The sequence below is a fragment of the Ptychodera flava genome (genome assembly GCF_041260155.1).
Source record: "Ptychodera flava strain L36383 chromosome 3 unlocalized genomic scaffold, AS_Pfla_20210202 Scaffold_27__1_contigs__length_13241970_pilon, whole genome shotgun sequence".
Classification (NCBI taxonomy): domain Eukaryota; kingdom Metazoa; phylum Hemichordata; class Enteropneusta; family Ptychoderidae; genus Ptychodera; species Ptychodera flava.
Window position 1 is genome coordinate 6,950,241 of NW_027248281.1, and position 19,965 is coordinate 6,970,205.

The following is a 19,965-nucleotide window of genomic DNA, read 5'->3' on the forward strand; positions in this document are numbered from 1 at the left end:
CATTATTGAGTGTCGTTTAGCATTTCACTTCAGCTAATTACTAATTTACATATTAACAAACTTCTTAATTAGGAATATATATCTTGTTTGACTTAACGAAAATTGAGGAACCTTGCTCTGTACATTGAGGAAACTATGATACGCAAAAGTCAGTTAAGATTCTTTAGAAGATTTGATTACCAATTTGCATATTCTACGAACTTCCCTAATTAGAGAAATATATCTGGATTAGCCTAGCCAAAGTCGACAAAACGTGCTATGTACATTGAGAATACAACGATACAACATTACTTCAGCTTATTACTAATTTACTATATAACGAACTTTCCTTACTAGGGATATATATTTTGATTAACTCGACCAAAGTTGAAAAACTTGCTATGAATATTGTAAATACTATCGTATAATATTACAAAAATTCCGTTTCCATTTCTTGTGGAACATCGAATGACTCATTTAATATCTAGCAAACTTTTCTTATTAGTGATATGTCTTGAGTAAACTTGATGTTTACATTAAGAAACAATGATAGAATATTAATTAAAGTTAATTAGCAAGTTTGTAATTTGCATTTTTACTTATCTTTCCCAATTAGGAATATAACATGAAGGACTCTAAAATGTTAATGAAACTTGTTATGAGACAAATATTTTGTGTTAATGAAGACAATTTTCATTTTCATTCCAGCTAATTTATAGTTTGCCTATCTTTTTAGCTTTTACAGTTTTGCATATGTAGCTTGAGGGACTTGACCACACGTTATTACAATTTCTATATAAAGGGGTGATACAATGACAGTTGTCAAAGAAATTTAGTATTTTTATTTCAGTTTATTATATATTTGTATACTTAATAACCTTCGGAGTTAATATCTTGTGAATATAGCTCGAGGTTTAGCAAATATATGGCAAAAGTATAAATTTACAGATAACTGGTATATATACTGAAACACATGAGCATTTTCACTTCATATCTTGCTTTCAGAGGTCGCAGGCTATTCCCCTTCCCATGTACGGCAGTGACTAAAACTTATGTGATTTTCATTTTATCCAATGTCTACATAGGATGCTTCTTCGAAAAACCATGGAGATAAAACAACTCAAATTCTCAACAATCTAATCAATGTAATCACTCCGCGTTCTATCGATCAATGATAGCCATGCTTACAATTGGCCATACTTGACCCTATTTTCATGAGCAGCGCAGCCAGCGGTAGAAATGGGACAGGGGACCAGACAATGTCTCGCTTAGCATTGCCTAGCCGAACTCTTTAAGTATATAAAAACAAACTCATTTTGCTCCCTTGCAGCGTTCCTTAAAAGACCCTCTGATCCTTTTCGGACTGAGCGTCAACGGGTGCATATATACAGTTGCACTCTGATTTCCACCGGCCTTCTGTTTGACTTCACTGCTCCAATAGTCTGATTAGTGGCCATATTAAGGTGACAAAATATAAAATTACCCGTTATAGGAGTGAAAATATCAAAGAATTACGTTTGGCTTCGCTGATTACAGCCGTTTCCCTGGCTGTAGCATCTGTGAAAGGAGTCACGTGCAAATAGGGAAGTGCCGATACAACTTTTAGTACAAGAAGTCTTTCATGTAATCCTCGCGTCTGAGCTCAAATCACTCAAGCTAAACACTTTGAATTGTCCCGTGTATAAATTTGAACAAACACAGCATTCTTGATCATGTTTATATTTCCTCGCCATAATAAGCGTTAAAGATACAGTTTGAAAGGATCTCCTTTCTCTTAAGGATAACATTGGACCTATGTTAACTTCTTGTTATCACTGTCGAATTCAGGACAAAAGTGATGTGCATGACGTTTACTCCATTGTAGAAAACACGTTATTTCATTGAATTGTCGGTTTTTAAATATTTCCTTCTTATAAAGTTCTCTTTCTTCTTTAATGTGAACATTGATTGATCTGTAAAGTGTCTGAATGTCGGCTCTATTTGTTTAAAATTGCAACAAATAGCGTAAGAGTGCAGTGCGTGTATCAGCCACTTAAATAATCATGAAGTGTAAAGCGCAACCATCAGTGAAGTTAGAGAATTAGAGAATACTTTTTAAATCCCATTTGATTTCTCCCCATTGGCGCTTTGCGAAGCGAATATTTCTTTTCTTCTAAATCAAGCACATCATAAAGATCGCCTTGAGACGTGTTGAGGATTGCTGCCCCGATGTTTTAGTGTTGATAAAACTTAGTGTAAGATTATCACCGTGACAGGACAAATACATGACACAGGGAAGGAGAAAAAGAAATCTTAATATAACCAGTGTTAGAAAAGACGAAAAAAATGATTGAAGGTAGGTAGTTCACAACCGTATTCGGAATAGTATAGTCAAACGTATAAAAGAATTAATGATATCAGCAGGAGAGCAGCGCTGAGACCAAGAAACCACCCCTACTCCATGCGACGGACATATTATATTACCAGTCCCTCCATACACAGAGGGACTGAATTAATATAGTTCTCGCACAAAGAGACTACCGTACTAAAGCAGATCCGCCTTATCTGATTAAGTCTATACTACACGACATTATCAATTCCAATTATGACACGGCCTGGTACGACATGTTATTTATGAATTCGTGTCCTGCCAGGCCTAATACTAGATAAAGATATAGTTAATCTGTAAACATCAAGGTGTACCTAATGCACATCTATCGTATATGTAACTAAAGGGAAAAACTAAAACGAGGGGGAAGGGGAAGGGGGAATACGAAGGGCTAATATATTCTCATTGTAAGTACATAAAACTTTGACAACACCATGCAAAAATGAAATATTGTCCTGGCTTTGATTAAAATATGCAAAAATGAAATATTATCCACACGCTTAAGGGACTTATGTTAGTAGACCAAGGAGGAGGGGGCTTTATGCCCAATGGAATATATACACGCACTGGCACTAATCTGATGTGGGTCTATAACTACCAATGATACCTTGAAGGGGACATGAGATTCACTGTGTTAGTAGAGAACACTTTAACAACAATATGCAAAAATGAAAAATTGTCCTTATACTTAAGGTACTTATCTATTGGCCAAAGGGAAGGGCTTTGGTACAGTGCAATATATACAAGCACCAGCATCATACTGATCGGGGGCCCATAACTATCACTGATGGCCTGAAGGCGACAAGATATTCATAGTAATAGAATAAACACTTTGAGAAAAGCATGCAAAAATGAAATATTGTTCTCACGCTTCAGGGACTTAAATGCATGAACAAAAGGAGGGGGGGCTTTGTGCGTTTTGTTTAATATAGATGCATTAGTGCCATACTGAAGACAGGGCCTATAACTTTAAATTTTGCAGCGAAGGGAGACATGATATTGTCAGTGTCAGTAGAGAACACATTGATAACAAGATGCAAAAACGAAATATTGTCCTCAGGCATAAGGGATTTATATAATATGACGAGGGGGTGGGGCTTTGTGAATATTGTATAATATACAGGAACCACCACCATACTAAGGACAAAGCCTATAACTATCACTGAAGCCATGAAGGCGGACATGATATTCCTAGTGTCAGCAGAGAACACTTTAATAACAATATGCACAAAAAGAAATATTGTCCTCAGGCTTAAGGGACTGGTATTATAGGACGAAGTGGGAGGGCTTTAAGTTCAATCAATACTACATGAGCTCAAGTAGCATACTGAAAGCGAAGCCTATAACTGTAAATTATGCCACGAAGTTGGACATGATATTCACAGTGTCAGTAGCGAACAGTTTGATAGAAACATGCAAAGTAAAATTATTGTCCTCAGGCATAAGGGACTTATGTTATTGGACGAAGGGGGAGGGCATCGTGTATAACGTTTAATATAAAGGGATTAGCGCTATACTAAAGACAGGGCCTATAACTTTAAATTTTGCCACTAAGGGGACGTGATATTCTCAGTGTCAGTAGAGAACACATTGATAGCTCTTTGATAACTCTTTGATAGCTTCTGTCTGATAGCTCAGTAAAAACTTCGTGCTTTTCCGATGACTATATGTGTGTGTACTGTGTCTGTGTGTCACGCACACTGTGTTGCTCGGTCGCGCACAGAATTGTAACATCTAAGTCGGTTACTGTGACCAACTCTTTTGGGTTGGAAGCGGTGGCCGACTGGTTTTGTGTGAGGCCTAGCAGCTAGGCGATGTTGCCGTGAGTGTGTGGGGGTTGGACTCCCGTTTGGGATATAGTAAAAATTTATATTTTGATAGCAATATGCAAAATAGAAATATTGTTCTCAGGCTTAAGGGACTTACGTTATTGAACGAAGGGGAGGGCTTTACATGCAATCCATACTACACAAAGCACTAGTAGCAAACTGAAAGCGGGGCTTATAACGTTCACTGATGCCACGAAGGGGGACATGATATTGATATTGTCAGTAGCAAACAGGGTGACAGAAACATGCCAAGTTTGATTATTGTCCTCAGGTATATGGGACTTATGTTATAGGACAAGGTTGGGGCAGAGGGATTGTGTATAATTTATAATGTACAGGCTGTAGTGCCAAACTAAAGACGGGGCCTATAATATAATTTTGCCACGAAGGGGGACCTGATATTGATAACAATATGAAAAAAATGAAATATTGCCTCAGGCTTAAGGGACTTATATTATAGGACGAAGAGGATGAGGCTTAGTGTATAATGTATCATACACAGGCATTAGTGTCCAAACATTTACAAGTGCCACCCACCAGGGGCCAAAGAATTTGCACTGATTGAATTACGGGGGGCATACACTGCTTGCAGTGTTACTTTAGAACACTGTGATACATATATGTACAATTGTTATGTAATAAAGGGAAAGTGGCTTCACACATCAGCCATCTAGTCTTGTATGTGCTTTGGTGTGTTTAGTGTCTGAGTTGTGTTTTGGCTGTTCGTGTGAAAATTAACCAACGAGTCGTTAATTTTTAAAATAAGCCATGGCGAGACGTGGGCGTAGTCGAGTATGTCTTAGACAACCATGACCCTTTGACCCACGTTTTATGGCTGCAGTGATAGTTACAGGCTCTGCCATAAGCAATGCGTGAGTGCCCGTATATATTGTATTGTACATAAGCCCGCTCCCACGGGGTCACCAATAACACAAGTCCCTTAATTGTATGGACAATATTTCATTGTTGCATATCGCTATCAAAGTGTTTTCTTTTATTATCACATCCCACTTTCCACCGCTTCAGTGATAGTTATAGATCATGCATATGGTTCTTGTATATATTGAATTGTATATAAAGCCACCCCGTCTTGTCCACTAACATAAAATCCCTTAAGTGTGACTAAAATATATTTCTCTTTTTCATATTTTTACCATCGTCAGGACAATATTATATTTTTGCATAGTGTTATCCAAGTTTTATCTACTTAGGATGTGAATATCATAATCCCATCCTAACCCCCCTCCTCCCTTCGTTTTAGGGTCATAAGCCCTTCGTATCCCCCTTCGTTTTAGGGCCACCCTAACTAAACGCCTGACTAAAACTTTCTGTCCTGACCTGATTGTACAAAGCTTCCCCGCCGCTCTTGTGCTGTAAAGCAGTACAAAACAACTTGAACTTCAAGACTGTATTAATTTTACCATAGATGGTCTACTTGGATATCGTTATAGTCAAGAATAGACACCAGTATGATTATCCAGATAGTAAAAGATTCACGGCCACATTTCAGTTCCGTAGTTCCTTAGGCATGGCGTGATGTTGCAAATTTTGTAAACACACGTTTCATATCTGACCGTGTTGAAACGAGCCGTGACAGTATAAATTGTGTGCATAGATTGTAAATTTATGGAAACGGATATTGAAAGTGATACAGCAACAATGTCACTAAAAACGAAAGTCCATATGTAAAAATATTTTACATTCAACAATAGATACAGTTATGTCAAACATTCAAATAGTTCGCTCGGGGGACATATGTTGACAATTTTAGAGATGCCATGACGACTGTTATTTTGTTATTATCGCCCGTTAACAAACTTAACTTATTTAATAGGAAGTATGCTGGTTCATGAGGCTTTATAACTTTACAGCAGCCAAAAGACTAAATGCAGAGGTATCTGTGACTGCATTGGTAACCAGCCTTCTTGATACTAGGTATAGGAAATGGTGGAAGATGTAAACTAGTAGGCACAATATATTTTTTCTCATTTGAAACTACAAAAACGCCGATACAGGATATTGTAAGATGAAATCAATTATCGGAAAGTCAGTTAACGTGTGACAAAGTTTGTGGCAGTCTCTGGCCACACGTGAACGGAATGAGAGCAGACAAACTATGTTTCGTTTAATTTTGTACCACATCTTGTTATGGGGGTGGGGCATCCGTGATCGGGTTAAGCGGATAATTTTGTTTTACATTTATGCCATTTGTGACTTGTGAAATTAGTAAATAGCAAAAGAAAATCACCTACTAGAGTTTTCAGATACACGATGCTCTGCCATGTTTGGAAACTACAACGACAAGGATGAGGATGTCTTTTCCTGTGATTAAACTTTATAATGTAGAGCGAGGAAGCCGTTCAGGATGTATGGTTGCCTTATTCACTTAGTAAAAAAGCACGAGTCATGCGCAGTAGGAAAATGATTTATGATAAATTTCCGACGGGAACCTGGCGCAAAGTCGATCAATGTTGCAATCTGACTGTTTACAATCAATAAATTATTGTAACATATAGATATGGGTGCATTGTATCGAAGGGGCGGTCCATCCATTGGAGAACGTGTCATAGCAAACTTTAAATGCTGTTCTACAAAACGAAAGCGTAGCTAATATGAGTCTTAGAAAAAGTGTTAGTGGTCTATCCTTTAAAGGAAACGACCAATTATGACGCTTCATAAGAGGAATCGAAAAAATTGCCATATATCTGTGACATAAAATGCGATCATTTGTGATTGTGAGCAATGACATTGTTTGCATTAGTGGTAGCCTAGAGTTGTTTAATCAAGCTAGACTGAACCATATCTGAAGAGATCCGCCTTATCTGATTAAGTCTAAAGTACACGACATTATCAATGCCCAGTACGACACGGCCTGGTACGACACGTTATTTATGAGGTCATGCCCTTCCACACCTATCCCTAGATGAAGATATTGTGGCCTTTAAGCATTTACTTCTTTGGTGGTCTCGTTAGGCGATAGCCGTCCCCATTACGTGTTTCGCTGCCATAGAATATTCTGTTCAAACATGATGCTTCGCAGCAGCCATTCATGTTGTACCACATACACACGATCCAAGCCAAAGGTGTGTAGAATAGAATGATGTTATCGACTGTAATAACACTATACTATAAGAGAGATTTTTATTTACACACAGTTTTCTTGTTATCAAATTTATTTAACCGTACTCTCCTTCTGATGGGCTCGTATAAAATCGTCAACTTCATCGGGCACACTATCTTCGGGCACTGTCCCAAAAGTTCGTCGAGTTTATCAGCTCCAAGTGACATACTCTATCATTTCACCGTCGTGATCGTCTGCTACAGTGTTGTCAGCCATGATGGAAATACCTTCGAAGTCACGATAGGGCGCTTCACGCTAGTTGTAAAATATCAATGCGCGCATGGGTATTTTGACTTTCGTTAAAATCTTTTTTGATGCTGATTGATAATGTTAAAATTGTTTGAGAATACCCTGCATGGAACTAAATGTCATATAGCGTTAACTGAGGAGGCATGTAATAAAAATATTATTCCCTGAATACATGGGTTTATGTGCCCTCGCAGCAGGAGACAATTTGCCCTCCTGGCGTCGGGCAAATTGTCACCTGCTCTCGGGCACATAAACCCATGTATCAGGCAATAATATATACAATTACCCATTACAAGTCTTGTATATCTATCAGTTACATGACATATATTCTATGGACATGTATTCTACGGCCGTCGGCGTCCCCGCACTAGCTTGTACCGAATAAACTACTATATTATAAATGTCTAACATTCTAAACAATGTAAACAAGTATGAAAGTGAAAATACATTGAAACACGCTGGTCACAGCTGGAAGCAATCACGTGAGCGGGATCTGGGAATACAACTTTGCACCACAGATGAGTATTGAAGATCACAATTTCATAAAGTTTAACCGCTGAAAGAAATAAATGTGTTTTACACACCCCTTTATTCAATACAGTCACTTGCATGTATTGCCATTCATATGCAAGAATAAGCTGTGTAAATCAGGCTGTCAGGAAACGTTTCATTGGAGGCAATAACAACTGTGTATCTAATGCCTTACTTTGAACTCGAATTAGCTTTATTTTCTGTCACTGATATACAAATACTTACAGTACAATAACGTATTTTCTTTATGTACACTGTACCTTTAATGTTTAGAGTTCCATGAATATCATGGATATGTCAAGATTGCTACGGATTCTGTTGTACTCCTTTCCAAATGGTAGTCTTTAAAACCATAATAAACGGAAGCTACCTGTTTTTCTCGTCTTAAATACATCAGGATTCGTATGGGTTGATGCGAATGACAGAGAAAGCGAAGGTCACTTCAAATATTCCGATGGTTCTGATATGTGCTTGCTTGCATGGGATATAGGAGAGCCTAATGACAATAACGGGGAAGATTGTGCCCTAATATGGTAAGTATATTTTCATAATTCTTCGTTGGTTATGTCGTACCAATGATTTATGGACGACTACATACAGTGGAAATGGATTGAGCTGCGCGAAAGGACTGTTCTGAACAGCGATTTTAAAGATAACCACGGTTGATAAGAACATTGTATCACAACATTTGTACCGCCTGACAAGTGCAGACACAATATCCGATGCTTTGAGACAGTATCACAGCTTTGAACTAAAAAACATACACGATAAATAGATTTCACGAAAGAAACGTTAATGTGAAATCCTTTGAAATGTAACATATAAAGCAAGCATGGTGTGGTTGTTGACGAGCAGAAGATTATTAGGGAACTTCAATTATGATAAACCAATGGAGCGTTTCTACGCGCATTTAACGTGATTTCATGACGAAAAAATCCAACTACCACACGATACTTCTACGCTTAAGAAATACATGTGGTGATGTAGTGGGTTAGCAAGCGTTCATTAGCAAACCCAGATCAAAAAGAAGCGTAAATCGCTGACAGTGGACAGTAGAAAGAAATAGTATCTACGGTACTTTGCAGGGTAAAAAACGAGAAAGTTCAAACTAAATGTATCGGCAGAAGTCTGAGGTGCAAAAGCTATAACTATAAGTTTGTACCTGAGTACAAAGAGGACAATCTTATTGATATCCAACCTTGAAGAAAACATGCTTAATTTGCAGGATACCACTGCAAAACAACAGTTCATAATTCCAGTGGGCTTATCACGTGCTTAACGCTGTATTCCGAAAAGCTTGATATGGCCCGTGACATATACCAGGGAATTAAATTGTAACTACAATATATATGGTACCATACAATACAATACAATACTATTTATTGATCTCTGCAGAAAAATTACAATATCTGCTTCAAAACAATGCAGCGAAAACAAAGACAATAATCATTCAAGCAGGTTCACAAACAAACATATAAAGTATGTGACAGAAACAAACTTGCTGAAAAATCTGGCAAACTTGATTTAACATTGTAGTAAAAAATAGCTCTGTTTGTTTAATAGAATGCTCAAAATTATATGTAAACAATTTTCAAACAGCATTGTAAATCTGCTGCTTTCGAAATGACAACTATCATATTCTTTGTGTAATGGAAGTGTCACATCTCTTGCCTACTGTTTTGTCTGCAGTGTGTAAGTTTAATCAAAAGGAGCATTGTTTCCACCCAATTACTCTACTAGGTTTTTTTGAAAACCTTGTTTTCTTCTGGACTGAGATGTTACCATCCCAACAAATAACCCAGAATGCTAACGAACTTCGAATAGTCGACGAATCAAATGTGTACAAAATGTTAGGATTGCATATAAAATCTTGGAAAGGATGGTGCGCTGCTTACCAGACCCAAGTATTGTTATAAAAAACTTGGCCCTGTTGGTAAGATAATCAAAAATCTATGCAACTATCGAAAGAGACACATTCATGTTTTGGCATTTTTGAACTAAAATGTGCTGTTAGATAGTATTTAATTCACTACAAAACACGAAAAAACATCAGTCGGACAGAATTTCCACATCTATCCAAGTGTAGATATTAATTTTATGATTCTTTAATATTGCAGAGAATATGACAAAGACACATTTTACTTTAACATAGCAGTTTCGAGCGTACACAAACTGGGACAAGATATGTAAAATTCTTACCTGTCAGGGAGAATACTTGTGGTCTTTACTTGAGAGTCGTCCAATACTAAATTGTTCAAGATTCTTTTCCCCATTATCTCAGTGGCAGTTGCAGTGAGAACAAGTAGAGGGCAAGTCACAAGGCTTCTTAAAACAGATACCTGATTGTATTCTGGTCTAAAATCATCACCCTTAAACCAATATAAATATTTTGATTGTAATTTTGTAGTGTAGGTAGTGATCCATGGTGCCAGTGGGTCAATATTCAAATGTAAATTAAAATATATAAAGTTTCTCAGGAAATTCTTTTGCATTTTCCCATTTTACAAATTAGAACTTTGTATTCTCGTAGATGTCAATTGCTTTGTTTGTAAGGGAAAGGAAAAACTCAAATTAAGAAATGAAACAGTGGTTAGGATCTTGCAATGCCAAGTATGTGCTGTTATATACAAATCACTGTATGATATTAAACTCATGCTGATGTGTCACTGCACTACAGGACATGTGCAGAGCAACCATTGTCTGTTCCAGAAGCCATGAGAAAAATCAAATGTTTATCGTATGATAGTAAAATTACAAATCCTTTCTCAATTAATATCAAGAATTATCACCTACCTCTCTATGATACAGTGCGCTTCGTCACATGCTAAGAAAGCGAGTCTCTTCTTATAGAAGTCATTTCTCAGCATGGAGCGGCAGGGTTCTCTGCAAATGGATTCTGGTGATGTAAACACTAAAGAATATTGTTCTCCAGTTATGTCTTTAAATGCAGAGTAAAGAAAAGTCTTAAGAGCAATTATTTAAGAACACTGATTGTGGCAATTGATGAAATCTGTGATTAAACTGTGTGTGATTTAATTGACAAAGAAATATTTACAAGTAATCATTGAAGCACCTTTATTATCCTTTTGAGTCATCTCTGACAATTTCAGAATGCAAGCAGTCCTCACACCCTGCTCTGCCCATCTGTTTTGCTGATTTATCATCAGGCGGCGAAGAGGACATACAATGAGGCCAATGTGTGGAATGTTCTCTGGATACATCTAAAATTGAAGAGATGATGATTTAAAAAACAAGCATGCATACATTGGAGCGTCAATTCAAATCAAGTCTTGTTTTCAAATTTTTGCAAAGTCACCGAAAATTGATTAGGAAAAGATCCATATATCTACCTACCTCATCAAGAACCAATAGGGGAATAATAAAACAGTCACTTTTTTTCCAAATCCAGTTGTAAGTATGCCACAAGTATGTTTCTTCTCAATCAAATTCTTGAGGATTGCCAACTGTTCATTCTTTAAGTCATAACTGAAGTTATATTTTTCAAGCACATTTCTGACAAGATCCATTATTGTATTGATGAAGAAACAAAGTGTCTGGCTTGGAATGTACTATAATGTTCTGTACAGTTCCCCTAATCAAATATTTTTCATGTAAATGAGGAGCCATATTGCATTTTCATTGGTTAAAAATTTTGTTTAAATACACATGTGGTTGACCCTTTTCTTTAGGAATGGCTGACTTTCGAGTTAGCGGGTTCGCGCATTTTTGCCTCAAGATGGCGCCCTTGCGCACAGCTTGATTGACATTCGGTGGGACAACCCACAAATTTGCACTATTGAGCTAACACGCAGACGATAAATATTTGACCTGACCTATTGCGTATTTGTAAACAATGGCAAACATTTTTGCAGAAATGAAAGTTACTGAGCTAAAACTTTACTTGAAAGAACGGGGAATTCCTGCTAGCGACCAAAAGAAGCCTCAGTTGATCAGTTTAGCTCAGAATGCGGCGATGATGAACTTGCCGGTGATTTCTGAACCCGACGACTTAGAGACGTCAATAATGAAGCGGCGGCGAACTGTCAAAGTAGACGACAGGATTGAACTTGAACTCCCCGATGTTCGCGGAATTCCGGCCAAGGACTGGAGTAGTGATCTTTTTAATTTACCTTATGTACAACTAGTTGACGTTTTGGTTTATTTGAGTGCTGTGTGTCAGTTTGACTGCGGTCGCCTGCGTAAGTTGAAGTCGGAAGACGGGTACCAACTGTTTGCAAAACGACATGTAGTAGAAGTGAAACTTTACGCACACCAGCCGCAGAGCAATTATTTCTATGTCAAAGCAAAAGTTGTTCCACAGGAGAGACAGAAAAGTCAACCGTATGTGACGTGGGTGCTGATTGATAAAAGTTGTAACATTCTGTCCGGTGGCTGTGAATGTGTAGCGTAAGTAATCAATTCAATTATGACTTGTTTACTTTTGTGTGTGAGACGTACTGCGTACATGACGAAAAACCCGGGCGGAAGTCACTGTGCACCGTTCACTATTTACATGAAGTTATACTTTTTCTCTAGGCAGGTTAGTTTGTGTTAATGTATATCTGGCTCTGGTTGGTGCAAACTAGAAATGACATGAAAAGGTTCAGTTGAAAATGATACATATTTGCTGCACTGATGGCAGTGTTTATGGTTGCGTTCACAAATACTTTTGGGGGGGGGACTTGACTGAGCAACTTGTCAGGGGTGACTTGAGTTTCACTATTGGTACTACGAAGGGTACCTGAAAGTATAGTGTTAATTAATCACAGAGACATCAAAGTCATGCCAAAGTAAGTTGTGATATATTGCAATACTATGCCAGGATTCAAAATGGCATACACAGGTTACACAGGTACACCCATCATGATTCAATGTGAAACTTAAGTGAAAAAGTAATTGTACGGTAATGAGAGTCTCAACTTTATCATGAGTTGGGAGGTGATCTGAAATTTTATGAAATGTGTCTGGGGCAATTTGAAAATAAAATAGGTATAATTTTCGAAATTCGCCCCCCCTCGAGTGTTTGTGAACTCAGCCCCCTCCCCCAAAAAAACTGCAAGGCATTCTGTGTAGATTTTTGTGATCTAATAATATAATGCTAAATATGCACAATTCATTGTTACAGGGATGATGGCAGATGTAAACACTGCATTGCACTACTGTTTGCTCTGCAAGACTTCAATGAGCGTCACTGTGATAGATCAGCTGAGACATCTACAGATCAACCGTGTAAATGGGATGTGCCTCGCCATACATCAAGACCAATGGAGATATTAGAAATAGACTTTCATCATCAATCCAGACAAGAAATCACTCCTGAACCCACACCACAATATTACTCCCCTGGGACAGAGAACCCTCTGCTGTCAGATAGGGAAGTGGAAATTGCAATTTATAATTTATTTAAAAATGAAAGTTTGCATGCTGGTGTTTTAGAGGTGATAGATCCACCTACTAGTCCTTGTACCTTTGATGATGATTCCACTGAAGCACAACCTCTGACACTCATTCAAACTGTAGAAAAGTATAAAGAAACTGGAAATGGATCTTGTGATGCATTCATAACTTACTTATGTGAAAATACATCAGAGACAGATATAAAGGAAGTATTTCATCTGACGTCTGAGCAGAGTAAAAGTAGTGAGTGGTTTGAATATAGAAAGGAAGACTAACTGCATCTGTTTTTCACAGGCTGTTCATTATCAGGGTGATGATCTGGATAATTATATAGTTAAAGCTGTTGTTGGGAAGGTACTTTTAGTAATGAAGCAACAGAATATGGAATAAATTGTGAACCAGTTGCAAGGTATTTTTACTACAATGAATACAAAAAGTCTCATCAGAATGCAGTGGTTGTGAACAGTGGACTCTTCATTAGTAAGGAGTATCCATATTTGGGAGCTAGCCCAGATGGTATTGTTTTGTGTAAGTGTTGTGAAAAGGGTATTTTAGAAATTAAATGTCCATTTAAGTACAAGGATATGTCACCAGAAGATATATGTAGAGAAAATCCCCAGTATAATTTTTTTTTTAGATAAACATAACAATGTGAAATTAAAAGAAACATCACCATGGTACTCACAGATTCAAGGACAGTTGGCTATTTCACAGCATCATTGGTGTGATTTTGTCTTGTACACCAGAAAAGGTTTTAGTGTAGAGCGTATTTATGCAGATGATCCTTTTTGGGAAAATATGTTGAAATCCCTACAATTCTTCTATTTGACATACATTGTACCAAAAATACTAAAATAATAATGAGATGTACTCAGTAATTTGCTGTTTAATTGAAGTAACAATAATGTTACTTTACTTGGCATCATTACAAAAAATATTTACATTACTGCTATGAGTTTTAATATGTCAACTACATATTTTTTTGACAAAACATTGGAGAATTGAAAATTGTCCTATTTATATAATTTAACAACTCTATTTATTGTATATAAATGTCAATAAATTATTGCTTTTTTAAAAATATAATAAATAAATAAATTATATTAATTAATAAATTGAAAATTATATAGACTTTTTACACCACTTTAGAAACTTTTACATGTACAAATACTGGCAATACAGTACAGAATATCAATTTGCATTGTTCAATATTAAAATATGAAATTATTAAATATTAAAAGTTACAGGATTCAATGTGTATATATCGTACATAAATATTATTACAAAAATCTCTCTTGCTAGTGATATCTCATTAAGGATGTGCAAGCACACACACATAGAATTTGTCTCTACCAGGTAACATTGAGAATTGTTTGAAATGCAACTTCTGCTATTGCCAATGTCATGAAATTTACACAAAGCTCAGTCAAAAGAAGATAATTCTGATAAAATTCAGTTGGAAGTAGCACAAGAAACTCTGGTTGACTTCTTGAAACTAAAATAATAAAAAATTGCCAAAAGTTTCAGATAGTGTCCCTTTAAACTACAAATACAACCCTGTATCCAGGCCTACACCAATGTTTTTGTACTGAACTTTTAGCCAGTGAATTAACATACTAGTAGTCATTGTTCTTGCCTATATTTCAATTGTGGTATTTTCAATTTATTTCTTTACAATTGGTGGAGAAAAATTACAAAATATGGCAGCTAGCTTCAACATCTGATTGCTGAGTGGCTTCAACATCAAGGGCATTACCTGGTTGAGAAGACGAAAGCGCTTAAGTTTCCCTATGGCACGTTCAACATGAATTCTTAGTTTTGCAATGCTTTTTGTTTTTGTTATCTGTGCTGAGTTCAAGCGTTTTCCTTTTGCTGTTTTTGCTGCATGAGTGAATGGAGGAATATTCAGAGTTGCTTTTCTCTGAGTTAGTTGTTTTCTTATTGTAAAACCACGATCTGCCATGATATCATCACCTTCTTCAATTAAGTCTAAAAAACCACTATGATCTGTAATATGACAGTCTGAAGCGTTGCCACCCCACAAGTTTGATACAAATGTAAATACACCAGAAGGACTGATTGCTACAAGAAATTTATAAGTATTATGAGATTTGTAGTTGCTCCATGTACATGCTTGAGCAGTTGGAGTTGCAGGCTTCTGTACAAATAACTCTGAGCAATCTATTATAGCTCTAGTTGTAGGATATTTTTTTCTAAACACTGTAGGCATATATTTTTTCACCAGTTGACGAGAAGGCCACTTCAAAAGTGGACTGAGAACCAAATGCATATAATTAATCCATGTTGCAAAAATCTGTGACACCCTTGACTCTGAAACACCAAATATGTCTGCAACAAAAAAACCCAATAAACCAACCCTGAATCGAACAAGGGTGAGTAAATACTCATCATATTTTGACAATTTCCTTGATGGCCCTGTTTTTTTGGCCCCCATTTTTGTTTGATATGATTTTCTACTTGAGCTTTCTTTTCCACGCCAATATTTAATTTCATTATCTCTAGCATTTAGAATATTAAAAACACCATTAAGAATACCAAGACTTGGCATCCCTGTATATTTAAAAACAGACTTGTCATCAGATAAGACAGTTTCTAAAAATAATTCTTTCCTCAATTTGTCCTTGTCTTCAAGTTTCATTTTCAACTCACTGACTTCACATTCAAGGCCATGCTTCTCTCTCTGTAACATTTGCACTTGTGTTCTCAACTTCTGTATTTCATTCTGTGATTTGAGCATCTCTTGAGTTGAAATGATGTTTCCTGTGACATCAGTTAGACAGGCCACCTCATGCACAGAGTCAGTAGCAACATACAGAGGATGACAACAGTAGGTATGGTCACTACTAGGGATGGGATACACTTCCATGCCTGTAACGCAGACACAAAAAAAAATGAGATTAAACCGCTACAATAATAAAGTCTATCCCTGATATATGTTTGATTTGAGTTTACAGTTGGAAAAAAGTTTCAGGATCATGTGTTTGTTGATTTAATATCTGTAGGGCCCTATGTATACATCTAAAATAAGAAAAATATTTACATTTGAAATATGACCCTTAAACTTAGGGACAGAGTTGCTCATATTTGACATTATTTCAGTTATTTTAGTTTTCTTTGAAATGGTAGTTATGTTGACCTGTTTGCTGAAATATAATGCTTAGTAGCCAGTTGTTATAATTCAATTCTTACCCTGCACATGACCATACCATAGGAATTCTACTATGAGTAATTTTTGGTATGTACCAACAAGTAAATGATACTGGAATTATACAGTATGTTCATGTACAGAGTTGTACAGAGTGTGAGTTGAGTGGTGACAACCAGAGATTGAGCCCAGTTCAGCAAGCAGAAAAACATAACATTTTAAAAGAAACTTAACCAAATTAATATGGGGGGGGGGGGGGGGGGGGGGGCTTAGTCCCTTCAAGAAAACCTTTGCCAGATACAGTTCACTCATATAGCTAGCAATTATATCAGAGATATGGTCCACTACAAACCTTTCCAACACAGCTTGAGTAAACTACATGTTAATACTGTGTTTCAAGGTAGCTGCACAATACATAGCTGAAACAGAATATTACTTTCCATCACAGTCCCTCCCAATATAATAAAGGGTACGTGGTAGGGGCTGTGATCCCATATGCATGCCTTTGTATTAGTTATTACTGAAAATTATCTTCCGTCAATCCGGAGGGGACGGGGGCAAAAAATAGGAGGCCCCAGAGAGAAATGGTTCAAAGATTTAAGAGATTCTGTGTACCTTGTGAGATATTCGAAGCTTTTTCTTCAAATGACACAACTTCAACAACGCCAGTACTATCTACATCACAGGGAAGTACAACGATGTCGGCTACTGTCTCCGGATCATCACTGCCTACGCCGATATCCTCCGTCGCCGTCTTGCATGACATCCGCTTTTCCCCTGCTAACTGTGACTCCTTCTGGCGTTGCAGTTTGTTAGGTGGTCGTAAAATGGATGTACCGGGCTTCATATTTCCAAAAATGCTTGGGATAGGATTCTCTTCGCTAGGTTTACGGTCTACGAAATGTTGGGAGCAGATCCGTGTATATTTTGTCGGCGTCCATTTCGGATCACGTCTTATTCGTTTTAGCCACTTTTTTCTCAAACCAGGTTGTTTTTTCGCATTTGGCAATGGAAAAAACGTAACATCTTGCATCCAGGGGTATTTTTTTAGTCCGCTCGATGACTTTTTTCGAGAGTCCGCAAAGCATTTCGGCACACAGCAGTGAAAGACAGGCATTGTTTACAAATGTAGAACCTGGTCTAAGGTCAGGTCAGATGTCGTCTGCAAATTTGTGGGTTGTCCCACCGAATGTCACTCAAGCCGTGCGCAAGGGCGCCGTCTTGAGGCAAAGAAGCGCGAACCCCTAACTCGAAAGTCAGCTATTGTTCATTCTGCCTTTTATCATAAAAAAAACAATTGAACAAACAAGACTGACTTAACTTCTTGTTTAAGGCTGTGTTATGTAAGTGCACTTGCAATTTATCCTACCATAACAATTAGTGTTACGTGTCTTACAAAAATATACGTAAAGAGAAACTGTAAGATAGAAAAAAATGGCCATCGCAGATAGTAAATAGCTTTTAATAATTTTTGTTTCTCCTGCTTTCCAAAGTTCCATATATCGCGATGTTCTTTTGTTTGCAAAACTGGCTTTCGCGCAGGTGCTCATGGCTAAACAAGAAAGAACGAGACTAACAATGGCGGCATGCATGCGAACACTTCCCTCGCATACAGAGATAAAGGTGGGCTTTGTGTAAGATTCCAAGCGCAGCTGAGCACAACGTGTACCTAAATGAGGTGGGTATGCTCGTAAACGGAGATCAACGGAAGTTTTGGATTCAAAATCGGCTGTTTTCGGCGGAGAAACTGCGCGCCGTATTTCCGAGGAGCTACCAGCCGTTTTGCCAATGGCAATCTGCAGGGCTGTGGTGGGAGGCCCGGAACAAACAGCCCTGCCATGCAGTAACTAGCGCAATTTTAGTCTTTTAAAATCTTGATGGTCATAATGTGACATTCATTAAATAATTTGTTTATATATAACATCAGTGACCCGATTTAGGAGTAAAATTTGAAAAAAAATGAAAGATTAAATGTAACGCCCTTCTGTATGACAAGTGGGTGCTGTAGATAGCAAAGCGTTTTTAGCAACATGATGGCCATGTATTCTGCCCCGTTTACATCAAACTAACGATAGGGGGCGCTTTGGGTCAAACTCACATGCAAGAAACGATTAAGAGTTGATCTTATTGAATATTAAATTTGTATACGCCAGAAGGAATAAAAGCAATGCGCCCAATGGTATAGTTGTCACGATGATAGCCCAGAACAGCTGAAAGATGACACATCACCTGGACGTGATTGGTATCGCTAAAACGACGTATTGACTTATTTGATTTAAAGTCTGGTGCCGTTGTATTTATATATATATATATATATATATATATATATATATATATATATATATATATATATATATATATATATATATATATATATATATATATATATATATATAGATGTCTTGCATCTGCCTTCTGTTTTATTCACTGTTAACGTTTGAGGACGGGCATTGTCACGACTTAGATCATCAAAATTTAAAATCGAAAATGCCAAAACAAGTTTTTTAGCATATGATATATCAATAATCACGACATCAGAAGGGGTGGACGCACTTTGTCACGGATTATGAAGTGTATATTAACTCCTATTAAAAGTGTGTTCATAATATATATTTTCATGTGTAATAACGCATAGAGTTATTCTTTAATACCTACTTTCTCATCAAGTCAGGGGACTGTCATCAGATGAACCTACCATCCATATGTTTAAGTTTATGCCACACGTATTAAACTCTTATGCGGAAATAAACTTGATGTTAGATTGTTTTCAGTGAACATTAGGTATTTTATCTTCATATTAAACTCGATATCACTAATAGTTTCATTGTTTGTTTGTTTGTTTATGTCGATCGCAATAATTACACATTTGTTATTGTTCCATAATATTAGACTAATATGATTTCTTTTTTACTGAGGAAATTCCCTGCAACACTAGACACACTTATATGAACATTCATTTATTTTCAAGTACCCCTCACTCTTAATATTTCGATGTCCCCAAACCAATTTCAGATTTTCATGTTCTTTGTCCTGATGTTCTCACTGTTCTCGACCCTTAACTCCGAAATAGCTTATGAACGCTGCAGGAGAATCTACGTTAGTCCTCGAAAGTTTAAAGGAATCTGCCATGAACAATTTACACTCAGACAATGTAAGAGTGTCAATGCAATGTATTACATACCTAAGATATAAGATAACTAAATGAATCAACAAATGATACTGTAAAGTTACCTCGACTTAGACCAATGTTAATTATATACATCGTTCTCAGAATGAGCCACGGAGTTGGAAATGTTAAGTTCCCGCAGTAACTTTATGTTTTATA

At 37.0% G+C, this 19,965-nt stretch overlaps 2 protein-coding genes across 2 annotated transcripts in view; both read right to left on the reverse strand.

Moving 5' to 3' along the window:
* LOC139126465 (uncharacterized) overlaps positions 1-6,576 on the reverse strand; it is a 230,477-nt gene extending 223,901 nt beyond the window's left edge. The window contains exon 1 of the mRNA XM_070692524.1: positions 6,429-6,576. Coding sequence (XP_070548625.1) covers positions 6,429-6,459 — 31 coding nt within the window. The 5' untranslated portion in view covers positions 6,460-6,576. The remainder of the gene's footprint in view (positions 1-6,428) is intronic.
* Positions 6,577-14,900: 8,324 nt separating this feature from the next.
* LOC139126346 (uncharacterized) lies at positions 14,901-17,852 on the reverse strand. Its single transcript, XM_070692415.1, has 2 exons — positions 17,256-17,852; positions 14,901-16,363 (listed from the first exon to the last, which is right to left on the reverse strand). Exons 1-2 carry the CDS (start codon positions 17,755-17,757, stop codon positions 15,138-15,140), a joined length of 1,728 nt encoding a protein of 575 aa, XP_070548516.1. The 5' UTR covers positions 17,758-17,852; the 3' UTR covers positions 14,901-15,137.
* Positions 17,853-19,965: the final 2,113 nt, after the last annotated feature.

What these genes read in the sequence shown, in the direction of transcription:
- LOC139126346 (XM_070692415.1), bottom strand. Translation starts at nt 17,757, where the DNA reads ATGCCTGTCTTTCACTGCTGTGTGCCGAAATGCTTTGCGGACTCTCGA. An exon ending in AGCTTCGAATATCTCACAAG is followed by an intron (nt 16,364 to 17,255) that starts GTACACAGAATC and finishes TCTGCGTTACAG; the next exon opens with GCATGGAAGTGTATCCCATC.